This window comes from Salmo trutta, chromosome 33 (assembly GCF_901001165.1).
Source record: "Salmo trutta chromosome 33, fSalTru1.1, whole genome shotgun sequence".
NCBI lineage: Eukaryota > Metazoa > Chordata > Actinopteri > Salmoniformes > Salmonidae > Salmo > Salmo trutta.
Window position 1 is genome coordinate 3,063,216 of NC_042989.1, and position 26,884 is coordinate 3,090,099.

The 26,884-nt window shown below is 42.2% G+C and overlaps 1 protein-coding gene across 3 annotated transcripts; it reads left to right on the top strand.

The window, feature by feature from the left end:
- The first annotated feature begins 427 nt into the window (after positions 1-427).
- On the top strand, positions 428-22,370 carry LOC115172218 (potassium channel subfamily K member 2). Of its 3 annotated transcripts, none has more exons than XM_029729417.1 (8): positions 428-651; positions 3,071-3,290; positions 4,802-4,892; positions 8,404-8,521; positions 10,140-10,300; positions 11,567-11,753; positions 12,289-12,428; positions 20,416-22,370. In XM_029729417.1, coding segments are annotated over exons 1-8 (1,242 nt in total). In that variant the 5' UTR covers positions 428-650; the 3' UTR covers positions 20,740-22,370. The 3 variants fall into 3 exon arrangements, with proteins under 3 accessions (XP_029585277.1, XP_029585278.1, XP_029585279.1); XM_029729419.1 differs by lacking the exon at positions 428-651 and adding an exon at positions 909-916; XM_029729418.1 differs by lacking the exons at positions 428-651; positions 3,071-3,290 and adding an exon at positions 868-916.
- The last annotated feature ends 4,514 nt before the right edge of the window (positions 22,371-26,884 follow it).

Here is a 26,884-nt window from a genome sequence, read left to right on the forward strand (position 1 = left end):
CATCTCCTACCTGTCCCCCTCTCTCCTCCTTTCCCCCTGTTGCCTCCTCTCCAGTGGCGGTTCTAGACCATTTCAACTGGGGGGGGCCAAGCTGGGGCCAGTTGAACTGTTAGAGGGGCCAGTTACATTAGATGTTATTGTTGTCATATCGTTTTCTTCACTGGATTGCAGGCATTAGCAGGCAAAAGACCATGTTCATAATCATCATCGTTTCCACTGTCTAATAATGGATGTAAAAAAAGGAAGATAGCAAAAATTGGTTATGTAAAAATTATTTCATACTCCAAATTTAGGGGGGCCACAAGGGGGTCCAAAATTGTTGTCACAGGGGCACTGCCCCCCCCCCCCCCCCCCCCCCCCAGAACCGCTAGTGCTCCTCTCTTCAATTCCCACTGAGCACAGACGTCATTTCAACATCTATTTCAAGTTGGTTAAAAGTAATTTCATGGAAGTGACTTGGAAACAACGTTGATTCAACCAGTGTGCTCTGGTGCCATGTGGTAACGTCCGCCTGCGCGGATCTGCCCGTGAGCACCGACAGGCAAAGAAAGGGAATTAGAGAAAACGGTAAAAGGATATATAACGTTCAACTAATCACGGAGAGAACGTTTGGTGAGAAGCGGAGAGCAGAGGGCATCGGCTAGCGAAGAAGTAAGTGGCTCACGTTCAGGTCTTTTAATGTTTACCAGACTGATGTGTATGTAGGTGCGCGCGTGTAAGTTACGTGTACGTGCTTGTGTGAGAGGATAAAGACTGGGTGATGATCCAATCTCTAATAGAGAGAGGACCGGCAACTGCCCGGTGTAGACCGTATAGGCTATTGAATGAAAGTGCTGAACGATTGTAGCCTATTATTGTTCAATCTGATGATGCAGATTCCCCTCCGGACGACAGAACTGGCAGCTGGTTCACTGTGGTGAGACAAAATTAGACCAGAGTTTAGTGAAAAGTAGTCACTGCACCAACTTACTGTTCCGTAGATAATACTATTAGCGATGATGTTTTGTTTGTAAAGTTCTGCAAATCATTTCTGCACTTTTTGAGTTTGGTTGGGTTCTGTTGTTGGAGTTCTATGGTGGGATGTGAGTTCCCTTGTGCATTTAGACCATTGGTGTACCATTTTTACACATACCTAAAAAAGTCTAAAATTGATTAGTAGTTCTTTGTTTCTTTCTGAATTTTACTCAAGCAGCACCGCGTTATCCGGTGCGTATGCCTAAGGACAGGTGGAGCGCACTGTTTACGGGCATATTTTATCCCCAGCCCTCAATCTGTGCAAACATGTATTAACTCGCTTATTCTGCACAGTTAGAAAATAATTTAAACAATAATAAGCATTGGCTGTATGTGGTTGAGATTGAATCGCCTGGATATGTCCTAGGTCAATGGATTCCCTTTAGAGGGGTCTGGGGGATGCACCCGGTGAGATTTTGAAGGGAAAATACATCAAAATATTCCTGATCATTTGGCCAATGTAACCCAACCACAACTGAAATACCAATAATTTGTGTATTACTTTAAACTGTTGGTCTAACTAACAGTTCAGAAAGTAATTGAGCTTGGCAATTTATTTGTAGAACGACTGTGAGAAATTCAGTTCTGGGGTGCGTTCAGTTCGATTGAAGCTTGCTACGTTGCGTAATGGCTTGTACTGAATTACACTTTTCCCAAAAAAGTTCTTCAACGTTCTTGAACCAACTTTGAGATAGCCTAAGTTTTCTCTGTTTGGTGTGTGACGGGTGTGGCTTGCAATGAGTGACGTATTTGAAGGGCAGCGGTGTATTTTGAACGCACAATCCAACCGCTCCCTGTTTTTAAACTGGTTGTTCAGAATAGCACTGTTTCTGTTTAACTGAACGTTGTGTTGCGTTTTTTTTGTACTGAACGCAGCCCTGGTGACTTTTCTACTCCAAAATGTATGAAAATAAAATGATGGTGACCGTTCAAATATCATTTTTCCCTCCAGAAATGAGCCTAACAACATATTGGTCCATATTATCAGGCTGGTGTGTTATTTGGCAATAAGCATTATCACCTATTATCGCCTACCAAGTGATTCAGCATAGTGGCTGCAAATAAATAGGCTGAATCATGCCCATCCCAAACTTTTTCAGTCATGGTCCCCCTTTCATCATGGGGGAACATCCAATTTATTTTGTAAATCAAATATAAAGGTGGTTCTGGAAATATTCTTAGGGTGAATATTAGGTTGCATAAACATAATGAGTGCTTTCCCCCCACAATGTTGGCCTTCACATTTATTTTTTAAACATAAGTAAGGAGGACAGGTTGCTGCTGTTGATCAGTCTGTGAGACAGGCAGGCTGCCACTGACTGGGGAGAGAAACAGGCTTGCTTGAGCATACTGCCTGAGGTTCAGAGAAACAGGCCTTCTCTAGTTCTGTAGCCTACTAAAAACCAGTTGTTTCAAAGTTTATAATAGGTCCATGCTATCCGGGATCCTTGGGACGTCCCTACCCATTGAAGTTTAAATGTAAAATTCACACACACACACACACACACACACACACACACACACACACACACACACACACACACACACACACACACTCACACAAACACACACACACACACACACACAAACTCCCAGTAAATGGGTGAAAGCAGCAGAATAGTAGATATGTGTTTGTGATTTACGTTGCCACAGCAGTTTAAGAGCCCTGCTGCTCGCCGACCATGTCTCACACAACATTATTTATTGATACGTTTCTAACATAACCAGCAAATGGGTTTTCATTCTGCTGAAGATCACGTGTCAGATCTACTGTACACAGCACCTAACATAAGGAAAATGCACACACAAAAATGACTCACCAGTCACATAGCTCTGCCCAATTTGTGCTCTCCCTTAAGGCATGTGTATGATGTGATATCAATGAGACTTAAAGTATGAACTAGCTGAGTTTTTAACAGGAAATGAAAGAACATACTTTTAAATGAAAGAACATACTTTTAACAATACACTATCAATGAACCAATCAACTAATAATCTCTGCTCCCTGACCTCCCTGACCTCCCTGACCTCCCACCACACCCCCAACCTCAAACAGTGGCAGCACCTAACCTACTGGATCCAAAATCCGCCACTCATAACAGCAAGCCCTGCCTTTCCTTCTCCGCCAAGTCAATCACGCTGAGCCCTAGAGAGGAGTGTCAGGCCATCGCCACGGTGATGAAGTGGAAGACGGTGTTGGCCATTTTCCTCCTGGTGGTTCTCTACCTGGTGGTGGGAGCTGCCGTGTTCAGGGCCCTGGAACAACCCCACGAGAGGTAGGGGAGACCGGGGTTGGTTGTCACACTTTTTACTCTCGTGTGTATTTCTCAGCACCAGTTTATCTTGCAAGACTCTTTTCAACATTAATACAAAGACCAACATGTTGTGTTGAAATAGGGACCCTTTTTATCCTCACATCTTATTTCAACATGGAGTTATAAGTCATTAAAACACATTCTGTCCACTTGTGACAACTAGCCCCATCGCGGGGTTGGTTGTCACACAGTATAGAGTTGGTTGTCACAATGTTTGTAGATTATTCCTTTTGTAACAGAAAGTGAAGCAATATAGCAAACCGAGTCTTAGAAATAGCCAAGCCTTTCTTTGATCAAACAATATTGCTAACAAAATTCAGCATTTTATACCGTGAGAACAACATATGACAATTTTGAGTAGATTTGTGTGTGTATGCGTGTTTGCACGTGCCTGTGTACATGTGCGGGTGTGTGACAGCAAAATGTGTGTGTGATGCAACAAACCCAGATAGCAAAGATACCTCTGCCCAACAGATGTATACATGATGCATCGGGAAGATGCAGTTTAGACATCGTTAATTGGCAAGACGTCTCACAGATGTAGCCAGGCATCAACATTATATTCTGAAGTCTCTGCGAAGTCTTTCCAATGCGCTAACACACTCCACACTACATATTCCCAACACATTTTGATATGTCAGCCTAAGGTGTTCGTGTTTACTGGGAAGGGAGGTCTTTATAGCAAAAGCAGAAAAGAGCTTGGGATTTATTGTTTACTGGCAGTGGCAATGTCCCCAAACAATATGCTTATAATAGAGTTGATTTTTTATTGATTTATTTCACCTTTATTTAACTTTGCAAGTCAGTTAAGAAAAATGCTTATTTACAATGACGGCCTACCCCGGCCAAACCCTAACTCGGACGACGCTGGGCCCTATGGGACTCCCAATCACGGCCGGTTATGATACAGCCTGGAATCGAACCAGGGTCTGTAGTGACACCTCTAGCACTGAGATGCAGTGCCTTACACCGCTGCGCCACCCTGGAGCCCAACATAGTGACAACCATCCCCAACCCCCCCCCTGCCATCCCCCCCAATGCTCATTAAGATGCTAGTTACCACATGGATTGACCTACTGTAGCAACTCAGAAATAGGTTTGAAATGTAGCTCTCCCTTTCCTGATTTCAACAAACATATTTCTTCATTTATACTCACGTAATTCAAACATTTCAAAAGAAAATACCAAGAAAACGTATTTTTTACTGTCACCTATGAAAAACACTATATTTTGTCATGCTAACATTAATTGACCAGGTGGCTGAGTTCTTTAAAAGAATTCATACTTTTTAATCTTAAAATGATTACACATGCCACCCTCCAGATTGGGAGTAATAAGCACTGTGACAACTAATCTGTGAGATAACCAGCCGTGGTCTCTCCTAGATCCCCCCCCTTATCTCTTTCTCATCCTGTCTTCCTTCTCTCTCTCTCTCTCTCTCTCTCTCTGTCTCTCTCTCTCTCTTGCTCCAGTGCTCAGCGCCTGGCCATCCTGAATCAGAAACTAGAGTTCCTCTCCACACACACCTGTGTCAACCACAGCCATCTGGAGGAATTGGTCAAGGTAACATTGTTACTATGTGTGTTTGCGCATGTGCACATGGAAGGACTCCCGTATCTCTTCAAAGCAGAGCTTTCTCCTCCCTCGCTTTCACCGCTTTCTCTGTACACCTTCTGCACTTTTGTGCAGACTTGTGTGAGCATGTGTGTGTGTAGGATCATGTTTATAGCCAGAGTGACTCATTGAGAATGTATCTCTGCTGTCGATGCTAGTGTTGCATCAGAAAACATCCCTCAGCATGAGATATGAACTACTGGTGATTTCATGTAAATGCTAATATGGCAAAAAATTCGCTAGCTACCCAAAAACTGTAACGATGTATTTGAGAGACAGCAAGTGCTCATTGTGCAAATGAGATAAAATATAGTTCACATGTTGTCAACAATCTAACCCAACCCTGTCTGTTGTGTGAAGTCAAATGTGTGTGTGTCTGTGTGTGTGAATGGCCATGTCTGAAATCTGTCTTGCCTACTACTAACAAAACAACATGCTGTGTACTGAACATACTACATACTATTTAGATTTGACTGTTTAATAAAAATGTGTGCAGTAAACATCATTATACAATAGGTGGTCTAATCCTGAATGCTGATTGGTTATAAGTGCATTCCAGCCGGTGTCTATTCCACAAGTTTCCACTGGCTAAATCTATGACGTTAAATTGCCTATTTCCTCTGTTCCATCTGACTGCACAATCCACTGTCTCATCAGCCCAGCCAGGAAAGTTATAAACTTGATCTCAACTATAAAACGCATCTAGACATTATCTTGCATTTATTTTTTTGTATAAACCTTGCTGTCTGTCTCTCCAACATTTGCAACATTGTTTCAATATTCAAAGTCGATCTCCAACTGTCCCATAGTAATGAACGTGTAGGGTTGGGACTCCGGGCGAGAGAGAGAGGGAGGCAGCATTTCTCAGCCAGTCGAAATCAAGAATTTATGGATATATACAAAGAGATGTCAATTGAAAAAGGGTAAAACGAAACAAGGGCACTGAGTTAGCAGTCTTTCCATCTTCAGTTTGAAGTGATTGTGTTAGCTGTGTTGTTGGCTAGCTCCTCTGAACAACAGTGTCCTAACGAGAGAGCACATTTTCTATGCCAGGCGAAATCGTGCCTCATTAGCTCATTGTTATGGATGTATCGAAATAAATGTCACTAGAAAACAGCTTAAACAAACAACTACTGTTGTTATTCTGTCTGCACTGTTTGACGTGACTGTAAGTTCGCCGTAGTTGGCTAGCTAGCAAGCAAGGGATAAGAACGTTGCCAGCCAGTTTGGCAATAGAACATTTAGAACAAACAACTGGATCATGTCCATAGATTTGTATTTTTTATATTTAACCTTTATTTAACTAGGCAAGTCAGTTAAGAACAAATTCTTATTTACAATGACGGCCTAAAGGCAAAAGACCTTCTGCGGGGACAGGGCCTTGGGATTAAAATAAATAAATAAATACAATATAAATATAGGACAAAACACACATCACAACAAGAGAGACAACACAACACTACCGTAAATTCCGGACTATAAGCCGCAACTTTTTTCCCAGGCTTTGAACCTCGCAGCTTAAACAATGACGCGGCTAATATATGGGTTTTTCCCACTTTCATTTTTTTTTTCTCCAAAAAAACATTTTTTGACGTGCTCAGTTTTTTGGAGAAATGCATATGCATATATATATATGAAAGCATGAAGCTTTCATTAGACCAATGAAATTGCCGAACGGGTTAAGATCAAACAACTTTTTTGTTTACTGTTTAGATTAAATGGAGCGCTCTCAAACATTCCATCATTCTGATTACGGTAGTCATTTTGTCAACCTCATCATGGCAAAGACTCGGAGAAATGCATATGATGCAGCTTTCAAGTTGAAGGCGATTGATCTGGCTGTTGGAAAAGGAAATAGAGCTGCTGCACAGGAGCTTGGTCTTAGTGAGTCGATGATAAGACGTTGGAAACAGCAGCGTGAGGAATTGACTCAGTGCAAAAAGACAACTAAAGCTTACTGCTAATTTTTTATTTTTTGTTACAAGCCGTGTTTCGTTAAAGCCTATTTATTTTTGTTACAAGCCGTGTTTCGTTAAAGCCTATTTATTTTTGTTACAAGCCGTGTTTCGTTAAAGCCTGTGTAAAGTTCATTTGTTTCAATGTACCGGTAGGCACCTGCGGCTTATAGACATGTGCGGCTTATTTATGTTCAAAATAATATATTTTTTTAAATTCAGTGGTTGCGGCTTATATTCAAGTGCGCTTAATAGTCCGGAAATTACAGTACATAAAGAGAGACCTAAGACAACAACATAGCAAGGCAACAACACATGACAACACACCATGGTAGCAACATAACAACATGGTAGAAATACAACATGGTAGCAGCACAAAACATGGTACAAACATTATTGGGCACAGTCAACAGCACAAAGGTCAAGAAAGTAGAGACAACAATACATCACACAAAGCAGTCACAACTGTCAGTAAGAGTGTCCATGATTGAGTCTTTGAATGAAGAGATGGAGATAAAACTGTCCAGTTTGAGAGTTTGTTGCAGCTCGTTCCAGTCGCTAGCTGCAGCGACCTGAAAAGAGGAGCGACCCAGGGATGTGTGTGCTTTGGAGACCTTTAACAGAATGTGACTGGCAAAACGGGTGTTGTATGTGGAGGATGAGGGCTGCAGTAGGTATCTCAGATAGGAGGGAGTGAGGCCTAAAAGGGTTTTATAAATAAGCATCAACCAGTGGCTCTTGCGACAGGTATACAGAAATGACCAGTTTACAGAGGAATATCGAGTGCAGTGATGTGTCCTATAAGGAGCATTGGTGGCAAATCTGATGGCCGAATGGTAAAGAACGAATAGATGGCCAAATAGATACAGAACAAAAAGACTAAACGACTGTGTCGCGTCTCTGGCAACCGAGCCAATAGAACGAACGACCAGCCGTAGCAACCCTAGATTTGTTTCGGGACAATATCTTGTGGAAGGATGAAATAGTATGAATTAATGAATCAAATAACATTTAGAATGAAAATATGTCAATCATTATTTTAATATGTTGGTAACCCATTGTATAAAAGTGATAATGCCCTCCATGCTGGTATTTGGAGGATATATTGGCACGGTTTGCCAATATAACAACACCCGTGCCAATATATCCTCCAAACACCGGGTTCTCAGGCATTATCACTTAAACATACTAGGCTCACCCATACTGAGAATTCATCATCTTATGCACAATGTCGTTGTTACCTGCCATTCATCCGTTTTGGTACAGTGTGCCCCTCAGCTTATTACCAACTGTTGTCAAACACACTTGGGTCTGATAAAATAATTCCTTTCCTCTCGCATGCAGCAAATTCTATTAGATCAAAAACCGAAATGAGTATAACATCCGGGCATACTCAATTTTCGAAATTTCACAGACTAAAAAACGTAAAATTTTCACACCCAATCAACCTACTATTTAGAAGTACAGGTATTCAGACATGGCTTATGTGTGTGTGTCATCCACAGCAAGTGGTGTCAGCGATCCGTTCAGGGGTGAACCCAGCAGGAACTCTGACCAATCTCAGCAGTCTCTGGGACCTAAGCTCCTCCTTCTTCTTCGCGGGGACCGTCATCACTACCATCGGTAAGGGTGTATGTGTGTGTGTGTGTGCTGTGTTTGTGTGTGTGTGTGTGTGTGTGTGTGTGTGTGTGTGTGTGTGTGTGTGTAGTATGATGTGTATGAAATCTAATTTAACCTCTCAGTACAGTCGACATTACAATGTTAAACCACTCGAGTGTTGCTTTAGCAGTATGCTTAGGGTCATTGTCCTGCTGGATGGTGAACCTCCGTCCCAGTCTCAAATCTCTGGAAGACTGAAACAGGTTTCCCTCAAGAATTTCCGTGCATTTAGCGCCATCCATCATTCCTTCAATTCTGACCAATTTCGAACTCCCTGCCAATGAAAAACATCCCCACAGCATGATGCTGCCACCATCATGCTTGGGTTTGCGTGAGACATAGCGTTTTCCTTGATGGCCAAAAGCTACATTTTAGTCTCATCTGACCAGAGTAACTTCTTCCATATATTTGGAGAGTCTCCCACATGCCTTTTGGTGAACACCAAATGTGTTTGCTTATTTTGTTCTTCAAGCAATGGCTTTTTTTCTCGCTACTCTTCTGTAAAGCCCAGCTCTGTGGAGTGTACGGCTTAAAGTGATCCTATGGACAGATACTCCAAGCTCCACTGTGGAGATTTGCAGCTCCTTCAGGGTTATTTTTGGTCTCTTTATTGCCTCTCTGATTAATGCCCTCCTTGCCTGGTCCGGGAGTTTTGGTGGGCGGCCCTCTCTTGGCAGGTTTATTGTGCCATATTCTTTCAATTTTTTTAACAATGGATTTAATGGTGCTCCGTGGGATGTTCAAAGCTCCTGATATTTTTTTATAACCCAGCCCTGATCTGTACTTCTCCACAACTATGTCCCTGACCTGTTTGGAGAGCTCCTTGGTCTTCATGGTGCCACTTGCTTGGTGGTACCCCTTGCTTAGTGGTGTTGCAGGCTATGGGGCCTTTCATAACAGGTGTATATATACTGAGATCATGTGACAGATCATTTGACACTTAGATTGTACAAAGGTAGACTTTATTTAACAAATTATGTGACTTCTGAAGGTAATTGCTTGCACCAGATCTTATTTAGGGGCTTCATAGCAAAGGGGGTGAATACATATGCACGCACCACTTTTCCGTTTTTAATTTTAATGAATTTTTTGACACAAGTAATTTTTTAAATTTCACTTCACCAATTTGGACTATTTTGTGTATGTTCATTACATGAAATCCAAATAAAAATCCATTTAAATTACAGGTTGTAATGCAACAAAATAGGAAAAACGCCAAGGGGGATGAATACTTTTGCAAGGCACTGTATACTGGTCATTAAAAATATTCATGCGAGTAGTCTGCTGACTGGCCAGCTCATCCTCATCAGGAGGATGACATCATCCTCAATGAGGAAATAGCAAGCATTTCTGAAACGGTCTGTTTGAGGCGGGGTTTTTTAGATGTTTTTTCTCCAATTTATGCTTTGGCCACAAATATAAGTATAGAATCAGTCAACAATATTTTTTGTGTATGAGTTAACAGAATATGAACTTTTAAAAGTTCTCTCAGCGTCATGGCAAAATGTATAATTGCAGGAAATTTGCTTTAAAATGGCAAAGTGTTCTTTTTTAAGAGGCCTTTTTTCTTCCGTCCCTCCAGGTTTTGGGAACATCTCCCCTCATACGGAGGGAGGGCGTATCTTCTGTATAATTTATGCCTTGCTGGGGATCCCTCTGTTTGGCTTCCTACTGGCTGGAGTAGGAGACCAACTGGGAACAATCTTTGGGAAGGCCACCGCCAGGGTCGAGAAGATGTTCGTGGTGAGTCCATGTAGAGGTGTGTGTGTGTGTGTGTGTGTGTGTGTGTGTGTGTGTGTGTGTGTGTGTGTGTGTGTGTGTGTGTGTGTGTGTGTGTGTGTGTGTGTGTGTGTGTGTGTGTGTGTGTGTGTGCATCCTTACACGTGTGAGGCCACTCTTAATTACTTCTTTATCCCAGAAGAGTAGAGGCCTGTCTATCAGTCTAACTCAGATGAAGGTTGTGAAATGACAGTTCATTACAGTTAATAACACCCTAGTGTATTGCCAGGAATAATTGGAAGAGAGGTCTGGTGCATTGAGAATACAGTAGCTATTCACTTCCTATGGTCCAATCTGCCCCTCATACCGTTCATCATGGCCACCTCCCAATCCTCCCTAGATTCCAGTTGGCTGACCTGGCAACTCTTCCCCAAGTCGTTGCTGTATATAAGAAATGTGGTCTCAGTCAACTCACCAAGGTTATTATAGTAAAACATTTTTTTAACTTAAACTAAACATAAAAAAAAACCTTTTGTAAACTGAAATAAAGTCATTAACAAACCCGTTTGAAAAACTGAAACTATACTGAAACTATTTGACTCCAAAACTATCTAAAATAAAAGCATAATGAATTATGTTCAGTTGTAAAAAATAAATAAAATCTAATGGAGTTTTCAAGCTTTTTTTCGAATGGGATTTTCAGGCTTCGGAATCTGGCAGGTCACATTGAGATTTACTTTATAATTTAAAAGTAGACTCAGCGAGATGATGTTGCCACAAGCATACAGCCACATAGAGTTTTGCGCATGTGCACGGGTGCGCTTCACACTGCTACAAGGTGGTAGCTACGGGACCAAAACAGTGGAGAAGTTTCAACGCTCCTGGTTGTTGCAGAAATTGACCCAATACTACTGTTTACTTCATGCATCTACATCATCTCGCTGAGTATACCTTTAAACCTGACCCATCACGTTATGCATTAGTGCCTCACAATGGCAAGAATTGACATTCACAAAAACACCAAACTTATACAGTACAATACATAGTTGTCTCCTAGCCTCCCCCGCATAGGCTTCTTTCTGTCCCTAACACTAAAACTAAAACTGAAACTAAATAATATAACAAACTAAATAGAAATGTTTTTATGAAACTTCAACTAAATAAAAACTAGTGGATCTGAAAACTAACTGAAACTAAACTAAAACTATAATAATCTTGGAATTTACATGGTGAAATTAGGGTTAAATACTGTAGATTAATAAAGATCTCTCTTTCCCTTTCTCACTGTAGCAGTGGGATGTTAGTCAGACTAAGATCCGCGTCATCTCCACCGTTCTCTTCATCCTGTTCGGCTGTCTACTCTTCGTGGCGCTGCCGGCGGCCATCTTTAAACACATTGAGGGCTGGAGCGCTCTGGAGTCCCTTTACTTTGTCGTTATCACCTTGACAACCATTGGTTTTGGGGACTTTGTCGCAGGTAATTATCACAAAGATCGTCATTCAAGTCCTAACTTGAAATGTGTATGCTTAAGTACATGTACGCACGCGCACACACACACTTTTTTTGTAATTCTTTATTTACACAGATTTGTTTCATGAAGATATCAATCTCTTCTAGAGACCAGTTGAAGGCTGCAGCAGTCGGCACACATGAAGTGAGCTACAGTAAGAAGGGAGAGACAGTATAGAAGGAATGATTTAACCGCAGCTATCAGTGAGAAAAGTGTCCTGCCTCTGTCCCACTTTCCCCAATCACTCAGGGAAGTAGGGACGGAGACAGAACATAGATAGAATTTACTGCAGGGTCAGAACTAGAACAAGGACCTGGTTAGACGGAGAGATAAAGAGAGAAAGTAAGGGTTTGTGTGTGTGTGTGTGTGTGTGTGTGTGTGTGTGTGTGTGTGTGTGTGTGTGTGTGTGTGTGTGTGTGTGTGTGTGTGTGTGTCTGTGTGTGTGTGTGTGTGTGTGTGTGTTTGTGTCTGTGTGTTTCTGTGTGTTTCTGTCCTCTCCAGGTGGATCAGAGATTGAGTATCTGGACTACTACAAGCCTGTGGTGTGGTTCTGGATCCTGGTGGGGCTGGCGTACTTCGCTGCTGTTCTCAGCATGATAGGAGACTGGCTCAGAGTCATCTCTAAGAAGACCAAAGAGGAGGTATCTATCTATCTATCTATCTATCTATCTATCTATCTATCTATCTATCTATCTATCTATCTATCTATCTATCTATCTATCTATCTATCTATCTATCTATCCATCCGTCTGTCCATCTATCTGTCTGTCTGTCTGTCTGTCTATCTGTCTGTCTGTCTGTCTGTCTGTCTGTCTGTCTGTCTGTCTGTCTGTCTGTCTGTCTGTCTGTCTGTCTGTCTGTCTGTCTGTCTGTCTGTCTGTCTGTCTGTCTGTCTGTCTGTCTGTCTCTCACACATCAATCAAATGTATTTATAAAGCCCTTCTTACATCAGCAGTTGTCACAAAGTGCTTTACAGATACCCAGCCTAAAACCCCAAAGAGCAAGCGATGCAGAAGAACAGTGGCTGGGAAAAACTAACACACACACACACACACACACACACAAAGGATCTGAACCCGGGTCTCGGCCCCATGGGAGAAACCAACGTCTTGACCGTTAAACCAAGAGGAATTGTCCTATTCGGGAACGGGCTGACTCTGATTTTGAAGTCGCAGTCATGGCTACCTCATCACCGTCCCTAATTAAATCAACTACCTATATCCTCTGATAGACATTACTGTGAGACTCTCCAGTGACACTCTCCAGCTCGACAGAGTGTACAGTAACACATTATACAGAAAGAGAGAGAGAAAGAGAATCCTTACTGCCCCCTCAGAGTTATCACGTTGACATCCTGCTATTAACGCAGTGTCATCACTCCACAAGTGACATCACGCTTCCGTCTATGATAGTCAGACGTGTGTGTTTGTGTGTGTGTGCGTGTACATGGTTGTGTGTTCGTGCATAGGGCTGTGGCGGTCACGAAATTTCGTCAGCCGGTGATTGTCAAGCAAATAACTGTCGGTCTCACGGTAATTGACCGTTAATTAACATAAACACATTTAGCATCTCCTGGCTTCCACACATAGAATACAAGCCACTGATATAGACCTTCGGAACATCTATATTTTAAAAAGTCTAATAAATCCATATAATATAGCCTACACCTTCACAATAAATCCATGATTTATTTTAGACAGGTCTAACTAAAGAAGCATGATTCGAAGAAAATGTTGTCTATTTCAGAAGAACATAATAGCATACTCTGAGTTGTCCTTATGTTAGGTCCTAATGTGGCTAAGCCAAATGGCTGTGGGTTACACTAGTTCATTTAGCAGACAAGATTTGCTTAGAATTCCGTGGAATTATTTTATATTATTTTATAGTATGAAGAATACAACTGATCAAAGCTGAATAAAATAGAAAGGACATTTTATCCAAACGATTTGAGGGAGTGCACACATGTGGCTATTCTGTGTTGAGCGGTTAACAAATAAATAGGTATTCCTATATGCTTAATTTAGAGTTATTAATGTAACTTTATTTGTTCTACAAACGTTGAGCTATATGTTTTGATTTTTAATACATTGTAAGGCTGCATGATGAGACTCTAATGATGATTTGAAAAAAGTTGCTTGAAAGGCATGCGCTCTGCTTTGTTTTTTGCGCAGGCTGTACACAATACATCAGTCTCTCATTCACAATTTGACAAGCAATGATGAGGTATATACAGGGGGTACCGGTACCGAGTCAGTGTGTGGGGGTACATGTTAGTTGAGGTAATTTGTACATGTAGGTAGGTATGAAGTGACTATGCATAGATATTAAACAGCGAGTAGCAGCACTGTACAAAACAAATGGAGGGGGGAGGGGTCAATGTAAATAGTGCGGTGGCCATTTGATTAATTGTTCAGCAGACTTATGGCTTGGGGGTAGAAGCTGTTAAGGAGCCTTTTGGTCCTAGACTTGGTGCTCCGGGCAATACCTACCGCTTGCCATGCAGTAGCATAGAAAACAGTCTATGACTTGGGTGACTGGAGTCTCCAAAATTTTATGGGCTTTCCTCTGACACCGCCTATTATATAGGTCCTGGATGGCAGGAAGCTTGTTGGAGCGGTATGTGAATTGGAGTGGGTTTAGGGTATATGGGAGGATGCTGTTGATGTGAGCCATGACCAGCCTTTCAAAGCACTTCATGGCTACCGACGTGAGTGCTATGGGGCGGTAATCATTTAGGCAAGTTACATTCGCTTCCTTGGGCACAGGGACTATGGTGGTCTGCTTGAAACACATATGTTTTACAGACTCGGTCAGGGACAGGTTGAAAATGTCAGTGAAGACACTTGCCAGCTGGTCCGCGCATGCTTTGAGTAAACGTGCTGGTAATCCGTCTGGCCCAGCGGCTTTGTGAATGTTGACCTGTTTAAAGGTCTTCCTCACATCGGCTACCGAGAGCTTTATCACACAGTCATCCAGAACAGCTCTCGTGCATGCTTCAGTGTTTCTTGCCTCGAAGCGAGCATAAAAGGCATTTATCTCGTCTGGTAGACTCGCGTCACTGGGCAGCTCGTGTCTGGGTTTCCCTTTCTACTCCGTAATAGTTTCCAAGCCCTGCCACATTCGACGAGCGTCAGAGCCGGTGTAGTAGGATTCAATCTTAATATTTTATTGATGCTTTGCTTGTTTGATGGTTCGTCTGAGGGTGTAGTGGGATTTCTTATAAGCTTCCGGATTAGTGTCCCGCTCCTTGAAAGCGGCAGCTCTAGCCTTTAGCTCGATGCGGATGTTGCCTGAAATACATGGCTTCTGGTCGAATATGTATGTACGGTCACTGAGGGGACGACTTTGTCAATTCACTTATTGAAGAAGCCGATGACTGAGGTGGTATACTCCTCAATGCCATTGGATGAATCCTGGAACATATTCCAGTCTGTGCTAGCAAAACAGTCCTGTAGCGTAGCATCCACGTCATCTGACCAGTTCCGTATTGAGCGAGTTACTGGTACTTCCTGCTTTCGTTTTTGCTTGTAAGCAGGAATCAGGAGGATAGAATTATGGTCAGATTTGCCAAATGGAGGGCAGGGGAGAGCTTTGTATGCATCTCTGTGTGTGGAGTAAAGGTGGTCTAGATTTTTTTCCCCCTCTGGTTGCACATATGACATGCTGGTAAAAATTTGGTAAAACTGATTTAAGTTTGTCTGCATTAAAGTCCCAGACCACTATGAGCTCCACTTCTGGATGAGCATTTTCTTGTTTGCTTATGGCCTTATAGAGCTGGTTGAGTGCTGTCTTAGTGCCAGCATCGGTCTGTGGTGATAAATAGAAGGCTACGAATAATATAGATGAGAACTCTCTTTGTAGATATTGTGGTGTACATCTTATCATAAGGTACTCTACCTCAGGCGAGCAATACCTCGAGACTTCTTTAATATTAGACATCGCGCACCAGCTGTTATTGACAAATAGACACATACCCCCACCCCTTGTTTTACCAGACGTAGCTTCGTCTCTGTTCTGCCGGTGCATGGAAAATCCTGCCAGCTCTATATTATCTGTGTCGTCGTTCAGCTACGATCGGTGAAACATAAGATATTACAGATTTTAATGTCCCGTTGGTAGGATAATCGTAATCGTAGGTCATCAATTTTATTTTCCAATGATTGCATGTTAGCCTGTAGAACGGACGGCATTGGGAGTTTATTCGTTCGCCTACGGATTCTCAGGAGGCAGCCTGACCTGCGCCCCCTTTTCCTCTGTCTATTCTTCACGCAAATGACATGGATTTGGGGTTTTCCCGGGAAAGCAGTATATCCCTCTCGTCTGACTCATTAAAGGAAAAAGCTTCTTCCAGTTCGAGGTGAGTACTCGCTGTTCTGATGTCCAGAAGTTATTTTAGGTCATAAGAGACGGTAGCAGCAACATTCTGTACAAAATAAGTTAAAAACTAAGTTACAAACAACACAAAAAACTAACAGGAGCATGTAAAACGTCAGCCATCCTCTTCGGCGCCATGGTACACATTGCGCTCCATCACGTGATCGGGTCTTTCTCACAGGCTACAAGTGAAGACAGACACATAGGGGATGCAACTGGGGAGATGCAACCATTATCCAATTCTGTGGTGCGTATTGAAGATATTGAAAGAACTATTCACATTTACTTTTCATCAGCCAACAAGATGAGTAGGCCTAACAAACAGCAAAAGCACTAGCCTATGTCAATATACAATTCCCCATAGTACAAAGTCAACCTATTTTATTCTGTGCGAGAAATAAATATTCCAAACATAGTCGGGGACAGTTGTGGGATGTGATAGATCCCAAATTAATACAACCACTAGCAAGCATCAAAAACATTTTACATTTTAGTCATTTAGCAGACGCTCTTATCCAGAGCGACTTACAGTAGTGAATGCATACATTTCATATTTTTTTTCTCCGTACTGGTCCCCCGTGGGAATCGAACCCACAACCTTGGCGTTGCAAACACCATGCTCTACCAACTGAGCTACACGGGACAAAACCCTTTTTTAAGCAGTGTGGCAGACACATCAGATCAGAACGTTTAGCTTAAAATGTTGATCAACTGTGAGACTATTTCTTCACATTATAACCACAGCAAATGTTCCATTTGCAGGAAAACACCATTATCAAAAGTGACAGCAAATGCGATTTTGCATGTAATGCTTTTATTATAAAGGTTCATTTTTATGGTGAAAATGATCTTACCCAAACTTTAAACTCACGTGCTGCTTATGTATGCCAGTTAGGGTCTACACCCCTTGTAAAGCAGATCAATGTGCTTAATTTTAAGAAGTTATTTGGCCACTTTAGTTGTAATACAAACCTTATCAAAACATATAAGCCTATGGGCTAGTTTACATGAGGTGTGCGACTATGATTCGAAAAAGTTGCAAAAAAAAGTTATTGTTTCTTATGAATGGCTAATATTGTTACCGATCAGACTATTCTTGATTTAATCTTGTCTTTAAATATACTAAATCATATATGTGTGAAATTTGTTTTGATTTAAAATGGACCATTATCATGCACCTGTATCAAAACAGGGGCTGCAGGAAAAAATACGTCATCTATGCACTTAAATGGCAAATGGAGGAAGCTTTTCCTGTGGTTCATTTTCATGCCAGCCAGGTAGGTTATACTCCTGTTATAAATATAAGCAATGTGCTTAATATTAGGAAAGTTGAGAAATAATTATAGTAGGCCTAGCTTATAGAAAGCTGCTGGATCCTCCTCTTTTTAGTAGAGGCCATCATTCTGTTTTCTTGTGCAATTGCATAGCCTATAGAAATGTTGCGCAACATTAGCTCATGGGCTCTCATGAAGTGTTTGATTAGAATTTCGATCACATTTGCATTGATGTCAAAGTGATTAGAGGGACAATAAAGTGCTGACTACCAGGCAGTTAGCAAGTTTGGTAGGTTTCTAATGACCAGCAGCAGCATCAGATCTTGGAGAAGCCTAATTACCGTGACTAAACGGTCACGTGGAATTTGACTGCCTTCAGGACTTGTGACCGCCGGTGTGACGGTAATACCGTCACCCCAACAGCCCTATTTGTGTGTTTGTGTGTTTGTGTGTGTGTGTGTGTGTGTGTGTGTGTGTGTGTGTGTGTGTGTGTGTGTGTGTGTGTGTGTGTGTGTGTGTGTGTGTGTGTGTGTGTGTGTGTGTATTTGTGCGTGCGTGTGCATGGTCTTTCCTCTCCTTTCACACGCTACACTCTAATGGGCTCTGGTCCTATGATCTGATTAAGAACCACAGAGGCATCAGCAATGACACACAACAGTAATGGAACAGATGATATTCCTCTGTCTATCACAATGGAACTCTATTTAATGTGTTTGTTCCAGAGTTTGGTAGTTACCACCCAAACCCACAAATTTTGTCAGAGCTCTAACCTGTCAGAGCTCCGACCTTCTGCAGACTTCTCTCCCCTGGCTTACCTCTTTCCTTTGATAAAAATGTTTTCCAATTAAATTCAATGTTCCTAATCAAATCAACTACCTATATCCTCTGATGAACATTACTGTGAGACTTTCCAGTGACACTCTCCAACCCAACAGTGTACAGTAACACAATATACAGGGAGTGGGAGAGAGAGAGTGAGAGAGAGAGAGAGAGAGAGAGAGAGTCTATGTGTGTGTAGAATAGAATAACTTGCATTTGTCAGAGCTCGAACCTTCTGCACTTACACAGCTCTCTTTTTCAAGTCTTGTTCGCCCAGAGCATCTTTATATCAATACTTTATCATCCCAATAACTCTCTATGTTTGACAACCTCTAAACCACTAAAGATATCACATATGTTGATAATGCCATGGTGTGTGTGTGGCCAGGCTACTGTAATTGAACACACGTTTATTTTATTTATTTCACCTTTATTTAACCAGGTAGGCTAGTTGAGAACAAGTTCTCATTTGCAACTGCGACCTGGCCAAGATAAAGCAAAGCAGTTCGACACATACAACAACACAGAGTTACACATGGAATAAACAAACATACAATCAATAATACAGGAGAAAAATCTATATACAGCATGTGCAAATGAGGTAGGATAAGAGAGGTAAGGCAATAAATAGGCCATGGTGGCGAAGTAATTACAATATAGCAATTAAACACTGAAATGGTAGAATGTGCAGAAGATGAATGTGCAAGTAGAGATACTGGGGTGCAAAGGAGCAAGATAAATAAATAAATACAGTATGGAGATGAGGTAGATTGGATGGGCTATTTACAGATGAGCTATGTACAGGTGCAGTGATCTGTGAGCTGCTCTGACAGATGGTGCTTAAAGCTAGTGAGGGAGGTAAGAGTCTCCAGCTTTAGTGATTTTTGCAGTTCGTTCCAGTCATTGGCAGCAGAGAACTGGAAGGAGAGGCAGCCAAAGGAAGAATTGGCTTTGGGGGTGACCAGTGAGATATACCTGCTGGAGCGTGTGCTACGGGTGGGTGCTGCTATGGTGGCCAGTGAGCTGAGATAAGGCGGGACTTTACCTAGCAGAGACTTGTAGATGACCTGGAGCCAGTGGGTTTGGCGACGAGTATGAAGCGAGGGCCAGCCAACGAGAGCGTACAGGTTGCAGTGGTGGGTAGTATATGGGGCTTAGGTGACAAAACGGATGGCACTGTGATAGACTGCATCCAATTTGTTGAGTAGAGTGTTGGAGGCTATTTTGTAAATGACATCGCCGAAGTCGAAGGATCGGTAGGATGGTCAGTTTTACGAGGGTATGTTTGGCAGCATGAGTGAAGGATGCTTTGTTGCGAAATAGGAAGCTGATTCTAGATTTAATTTTGGATTGGAGGTGTTTAATGTGAGTCTGGAAGGCGAGTTTACAGTCTAATCAGACACCTAGGTATTTGTAGTTGTCCACATATTCAGTCAGAACCGTCCAGAGTAGTGTTGCTGGACGGGCGGGCAGGTGCGGGCAGCGATCGGTTGAAGAGCATGTATTTAGTTTTACTTGCATTTAAGAGCAGTTGGAGGCCACGGAAGGAGTGTTGTATGGCATTGAAGCTCATCTGGAGGTTAGTTAACACAGTTTCCAAAGAAGGGCCAGAGGTATACAGAATGGTGTCATCTGCGTAGAGGTGGATCAAAGAATCACCAGCAGCAAGAGCAACATCATTGATGTATACAGAGAAGAGAGTCGGCCAGAGAATTGAACCCTGTGGCACCCCCATAGAGACTGCCAGAGGTCTGGACAACAGGCCCTCCGATTTGACATACTGAACTCTATCAGAGAAGTAGTTGGTGAACCAGGCGAGGCAATCATTTGAGAAACCAAGGCAGTTGAGTCTGCCAGTAAGAATGTTGCGATTGACAGAGTCGAAAGCCTTAGCCAGGTCGATGAATACGGCTGCACAGTAATGTCTCTTATCGATGGCGGTTATGATATCGTTTAGGACCTTGAGCGTGGCTGAGGTGCACCCATGACCAGCTATGAAACCAGATTGCAATTGAGGTGACTTCCTGGATACGATGGGAACAGCAGTCTGACACAGCATTTCTCCCTCCCCCTCATCTCTCTCTCCTTCTTTTCTCCCCCCTCTTCCTCATCTGTCTCCCTCCTCTCCTCCTCTCTCCATCCTCTTTCTTTCTGTCTCTAGGTAGGGGAGATCAGGGCTCACGCAGCAGAGTGGACGGCTAATGTCTCGGCAGAGTTCAAGGAGACCAGACGTCGCCTCAGTGTCGAGGTCTGCGACAAGTTCCAGAGGGCCGCATCAATCAAACGCAAACTGTCGACCGATCTGGGCTTAAACTCTACCCCTGAGCTTACCCCACCCAAGAGGTTACTGCCCGTCAACTTCACAGATGAACGGGAGAGGGAGCCGATGTTCCCGTATATGACCAAAAATGGAAGTATTTTTCCGAATGGGCTAGGGGGAGAGCCTAGGAGAGGTGACGTGGCTATTATAGAATACCTCAAGTAGAGGTCACAAACGTTCACCTCTGACCCCTGACCCAGCTTCAGCACAAGCCACACCCACCTGGTTACAACAACAAATGGCAGCCATCTTTCAGCACAGGGTGTATGACATCATTAATCCACAACTGCCCTGATGACAGACTATATAACTATATAACTATATGACTCTATGATTATGAAGCGGTTTGATTATTAACTACAACAGAATCACAACATGAAATATGAACTAGGAACATATCTTTATGGATCTGAATGGAAGAGTTACATTCAGGGAGTACATGTAAGGTCAGGGCAAATCTGAATTGACATCCTATTCCTAGTGCACTACCTTTGGCCATAACCTCATAGGGTTCTGGTCAAAAGAATAGGGTGTCATTTCGGCCATAGCCTTGGTTTATGTATCCAATTTATTATGTTGCCATTGTATGAGAAATATTAATGAGGATGTCTATATGCCTTTAATCAGAGAATGTGTGGGTGTGCATATGTGTGAATGGGTTCTATGGGGTTCTAAGAGGGAACCTTTGACTGTTAATCAGAACCGAACCTCTTAGCTTTTTTTCTACTGAAGGAATCACAGCAGTGTCTTAGTCCTTTTCTACCAACAGACTGTACATGCATGTGAATTAACAGTGTTTTCTCTTCTCTATTATCACTCTCTCTCTTGTCATTTTAAACAGCGAGACAGTTTGTCATTTAGACTACGTGACTGTAGTCCTCTGGGCTGCTCTAGGGATGCTGGGAGTGTGGATCAGCAAATGGAGGCTCCACTATGACTGTTTCAGGGCAGACATTTTAAGGCCAGCCACTACAGACTGAAATGACAGTTTTGCAGCTACCTATACATTTTTAGATTTGTTGGTATTTTGGTCAATTAATATTAGGATTTTCAAAAAGTAAACATACAAATGTCCAAATCTTTATGAAAATATACATTTTCTTTAGTTTATCATACTACAGTCAAAAATGTCATGGATTTTAACCACTTTAAAATGGACATATATCCATAATTTCAAAGCTCACTACATTGAATTACACATAATTTAAAAGCCTGTTTCATAAAGAATGTAACAAACTTTACCATATGTAGTAACTTACTTTGAGGAGATGGTGATTGGGTCTTAATAGGTGTTTTGCGTTTGGTAGTCTAAAATCAGTGTACTTGTCTTTAACGGCCACTTCCAGAAAGTCAGACTCTTTCCACACCCCAACTCATTTTCCTCAGCTTCCGAAGCATCGACATTCACCAAATTGTGTATGGTTATCCATGGATATATTCTCAGATATCTATACAGGGGCGTAGGCATGGGTGGGCCTGGGAGGGCACATCCAAATACTCCTCCAAATTTCTGCAGACCCACCCACCAACACATTTCTGTAAAATGTTACGTGCTTTAGCATTTTACACATAGAAAGATGTAAAAAAGTATTTATCCACAATCTGCTCAGAGTAAGTCTGGTCCTGAAGTGGCTTAACAAAATGAAACCAAAATATTTAGGCTGACTTAATCCAGTGTCCCGAAAAATGGATTTGCGGCATAGGAAAATATGTGCATATTTAATGATATTGCCTCATTTGCACATTTTAATATAATGTATAAGAAAGGTGCAATAAAAAAAATATATTATAGTTGACATTGGTGCCAGTTTTTTGCGGTGTCAAAATTGAGTCCTACTACATATGGGGGGTGGTGAGGACATATCGTCACAAATGTTGAATACATTTCTTCTAAACTATTTGGTCTTAATTTAGAGTAGGTTGGTTTTAGGGTAAAGGTTAGGGTATGGGTGACGGGTTAGTTAGCCACAGATTTATGGCGCTGTACTTCTGTCCTCTCTAGGATGGCCAGATAGTGACGGCCATGTAGAGAGGGTGAGGCTAACTGCATTTGGCTGGCAGAAATGTATTCTTAGTCAGTGTCTCTGCTACCTGGAAAGACAGGTCTCACCCTCGTCACCTTGCTTTTAGTTCAACACGTTTCCTAAATCGACAGTTCTGATCAACATCATGTTGCCATATTGAGAGTTATGCCAAATCTGAAGGAGATGAGGGTGTGGCGGTTGACTATCAGGCAGATTTTGCCCAATTATTGGCAAAAGAGCTGATCAGGTTGGTCAAAACACCAATTACTGGAAAAAGATCAGAATTGGGCTGCCTGTGTAATTGCAGCCATAGATACTGTACCTGCTGTGGTCAGAATATGCCAAATCAGATCTGTAAATCATGTTCCCCTTAAAGGAGATGGATGAAGTAGATCCACATGGCTTATCAGTCTGTTCGGTTCTGATGGAAAAGCCTCAGCTCTCAGCCACGACCGTCAGCATATCCAATTATGATTTATTTTTTATCACATGCATATCTATTTTTCATAGCAATATGAGATCTTATCTTATAGCATCCCTTTCTATGTTCAGTGTGACGTACAGTATTTTTGACTGAAACCATAGAGGGGTATTTGAGGAGGAGGGGGTTAACACAGCCGATGTATTCTAGCTACTGAGAGCTAGCCATCGTGCAGTGACGTCACCCGCCCTGAGATCTAGTCAACTGTCACTTGAACTCTTGTGCATATTGTTTGGATGTGTTGTGAATTTTCTGCACATTGCAGACGGATGCACAGGCCAAATTACTTTGAATGTTACTTGAGACACAGCACTTTAACAGGCTATAGAACCATCAACACTCTGCATTCTATACACGCATGCACACTCACACGCACGCTCACACACCTGGGGGTTCTCTCTCTCACACCCCGTGTACACCTGCCATTCAAAATGCACTTTTATTTAACTGCCTGTGTTTAAAGTTACAACATTTATCGTGTTCACGGCTAACTATTTCACCATGAAAGGCTTTCGTATCGTCGTAATGCGGAGATAAACTGCAACGCTTCTCTTTCTAGCGATGTTGCTGCACGTCTAGCACACAGTCCACAGGGTTGTGTTGTATTCATTAACACCAGTGTCAAACCATGGCTAAATTCCATTATCCACATTAGCGTCCCAACGAGAAGGCTAGCTCAATACACTGCTTCATTCTAAGTAGTAGGCTAGACGCTAAAGTGGATATTGGAACAGAGCCCATATGTGAAATCCCTGACATTTCAGAGTACTATTATCTCTGACTGACCATCACTAGTTATTAGGTGGAGAGATATAGAGGAGTGGATAGGAGGATAAAGGACAGTAAAGTACTGTACTAACATGGTCTTAAAAGCCTGGGGAGCAGCACCACACAACGTGTGTGTCATTCAGGTTATGACGATGTGTTACTTGATTGTGTCCACAGCAGTGCCATAGTAGTGGCTTGGTGTCTGTCTTAGATTTTTGTCTGTCCGTGCTACTGTCAGATTTGGGTCCAATATACATTTGTTTTGTTTTAAATACTTCAGGTGCGCTTGATTTAGCTTGGCTAGCATGCAGAGTTTGCACTTGGGACTATACCATTGGCTCCATTGTGCTGGACAAGCTAAATCAAATGCACCTCAAGTATTTCTAATATATTAAATGTGTGTAAATGGCCCAGGTCTGGCTATTATTACAGTATCTTTAGATGTTGTGTCATCGCTGGAATGGGTTCGGTAGAGGCGAAGGTGGAGTCATGCGTCCTCCGAAACATGACCCGCCTAACATCGCTCCTTAACACCCGCCAGCTTAACCCGGAAGCCAGGCATGGAATTAATGACAGTTCTGTTTTTTTTAGCACAGCTAAAAATATCAAACACAGCCGCACCAATGTGTCGGGGGAAACACCGTTCAACTGGCAGCCGGGTCAGCCTGCCCGCCACAAGGAGTCGCTAGAGCGCGATGAGCCAAGTAAAGCCCCACCAGCCAAACCCTTCCATAACCTGGATGACGCTGGGCCAATTGTGTGCCGTCCTATGGGCCTCTCGGCCACGGCCGGGTTGTGGCACAGCCCGGAATGAACACGGGTCTGTAGTAATGCCTCTAGTACTGCGATGCAGTGGCTTAGACCGCTGTGCAACTTGGGATGCCCAGTATCTTTACCTTTGACTTTAATATGGGTTATTGATGACTGTTAGCATGTTTGATATTTTTAGCTGTGCTAAAAAAAACAGAACTGTTATTAATTCCATGCCTGGACTGTATTCTGCAAATCCAACATCAGATATGTTAAGGCTTTTATGATTGTTCATCTTTTTGTTTTCTCTGTTTGTTTGGGACATTTCTATACTGTTTGAGCTCTGGCTTTGTCTGCCAGAGATAAAGTTAATTCTGTAAAATGTCTGTAGAACAAGTCTATACACAATCTAACTGATTTGTTTTTAAATATATATATCTAATGACTTGAAAACATACAGTATTCTCAATTATTTTTCTGTTTACTGTCTTATTCAAAAACACCCATCTGCCTAATGACTTATTCTATTGATATAACTTGTGGTGTTCCAACTGTATAGTGGTTGTGCTCAATAGAAAACATACAAACACAGAACTGATGCTTCATATAGATGATGGTTTCATGGTTGCTTCAGTATCATTTCACAACGATATTTGTATGAAGACTGCAGACTTCTCATTTTGCAGATAGCGTGGGATATGCACTCGACTTTAGACCATTTTTGAGGAATGAAAAGTTGTGACAGGGTTTTGTTTCGGGGTGAACTATCACTTTAATCTGATGATGATAGAGTAGAGAGACACCCCAGACTCTGTCTCTGGTTGGAACAGACGGTCTGTCCTTGTTGACCAATCAGAACAGGCTATTCGGAGCGTGAAGTGATGTTATGTAAGCAGGACTGGGTGGCCAAAGTCAACAGACAGACAGACAGTATGCAGATGCATATTACCGTCTCAGGCCTCAGATACAGCAATCCATGGATATTATTAATCCACCGGCTATTACACACAGGCACGCACGGACGCACACACAGCATAAAGCATAGATATGCATAGCAGTGTGCAAGCATGGAGGATGTTACCATACCTAGCTAGCTCCCACAGTGGATAACTGCATAACGTACAATCACTCAGCTGCTAAATCTTTTGGCAGAAAAGTTATGACCTATACATGTGACAGTAACTAAATGGACTACTGTGGGACCTGAAATCATTAACCAACAACAGCATCTGCAATTACTAGAGAAGTAGTCTAGTGTACTGTAGGCCTAACTCTTTACTCAGTATACCAAAAATACAGTACGGTACTTTATTCTGTGGGATGGAATTACAGTACCATTCGAAATACAGCAGTTCTTTCCCTGCCCACAAAATGTCTCTACAATGCACCATAAATTACAGTATGTTGCAGTAAAACATTTTACAGTATTTTACTGTTGATAATACCCCAAATGACTGTATAAATTACAGTTTTCTGTTACAACCTAACTTTTTACTCAACTACTGTATTGTAGGCCTAACTCTTTATTCAACCTATTGTATTTGTCAAGGTTGTGCGCTACTGGTACGAAGTCAGGTGCAGGAGAGCAGTGAGTTGTGATCAGGCGCACTTTATTTGGCAGAGGCACAAAAGACAGACGCATCTGCATCCAAAAACCTCCAGCCACAGGTAAAAGTAAACAAGCGCGAAAACACTCACAAATATACAAATGTATGACAAATACATACAACGGGTCAAAATACGATTCCCGGGGGAAAACCAGTCTGGCACATCACACTAAACACGTAACAAAACAATTACACACAAAGACATGGGGGGGAACAGAGGAATAAATACATGCAGTGTGATTAGGGAATGTAAACCAGGTGTGCAGGGAACAAGACAAAACAAATGGAACAATGAAAAAGTGGAGCGGCGATGGCTAGAAAGCCGGTGACGTCGACCGCCGAACGCCGCCCGAACAAGGAGAGGAGCCAACTTCGGCGGAAGTCGTGACAGTATTGTAGGCCTAACTCTTTATTCATCCTACTGTATTGTAGGCCTAACTCTTTACTTAACCTACTGTACTGTAGGCCTAACTCTTTACGAAACCTACTGTACTGTAGGCCTAACTCTTTACTAAACCTACTGTACTGTAGACCTAACTCTTTACGAAACCTACTGTACTGTAGGCCTAACTCTTTACTAAACCTACTGTACTGTAGGCCTAACTCTTTACGAAACCTACTGTACTGTAGGCCTAACTCTTTACTAAACCTACTTGACTTGAAGTCTAACTCTTTACGAA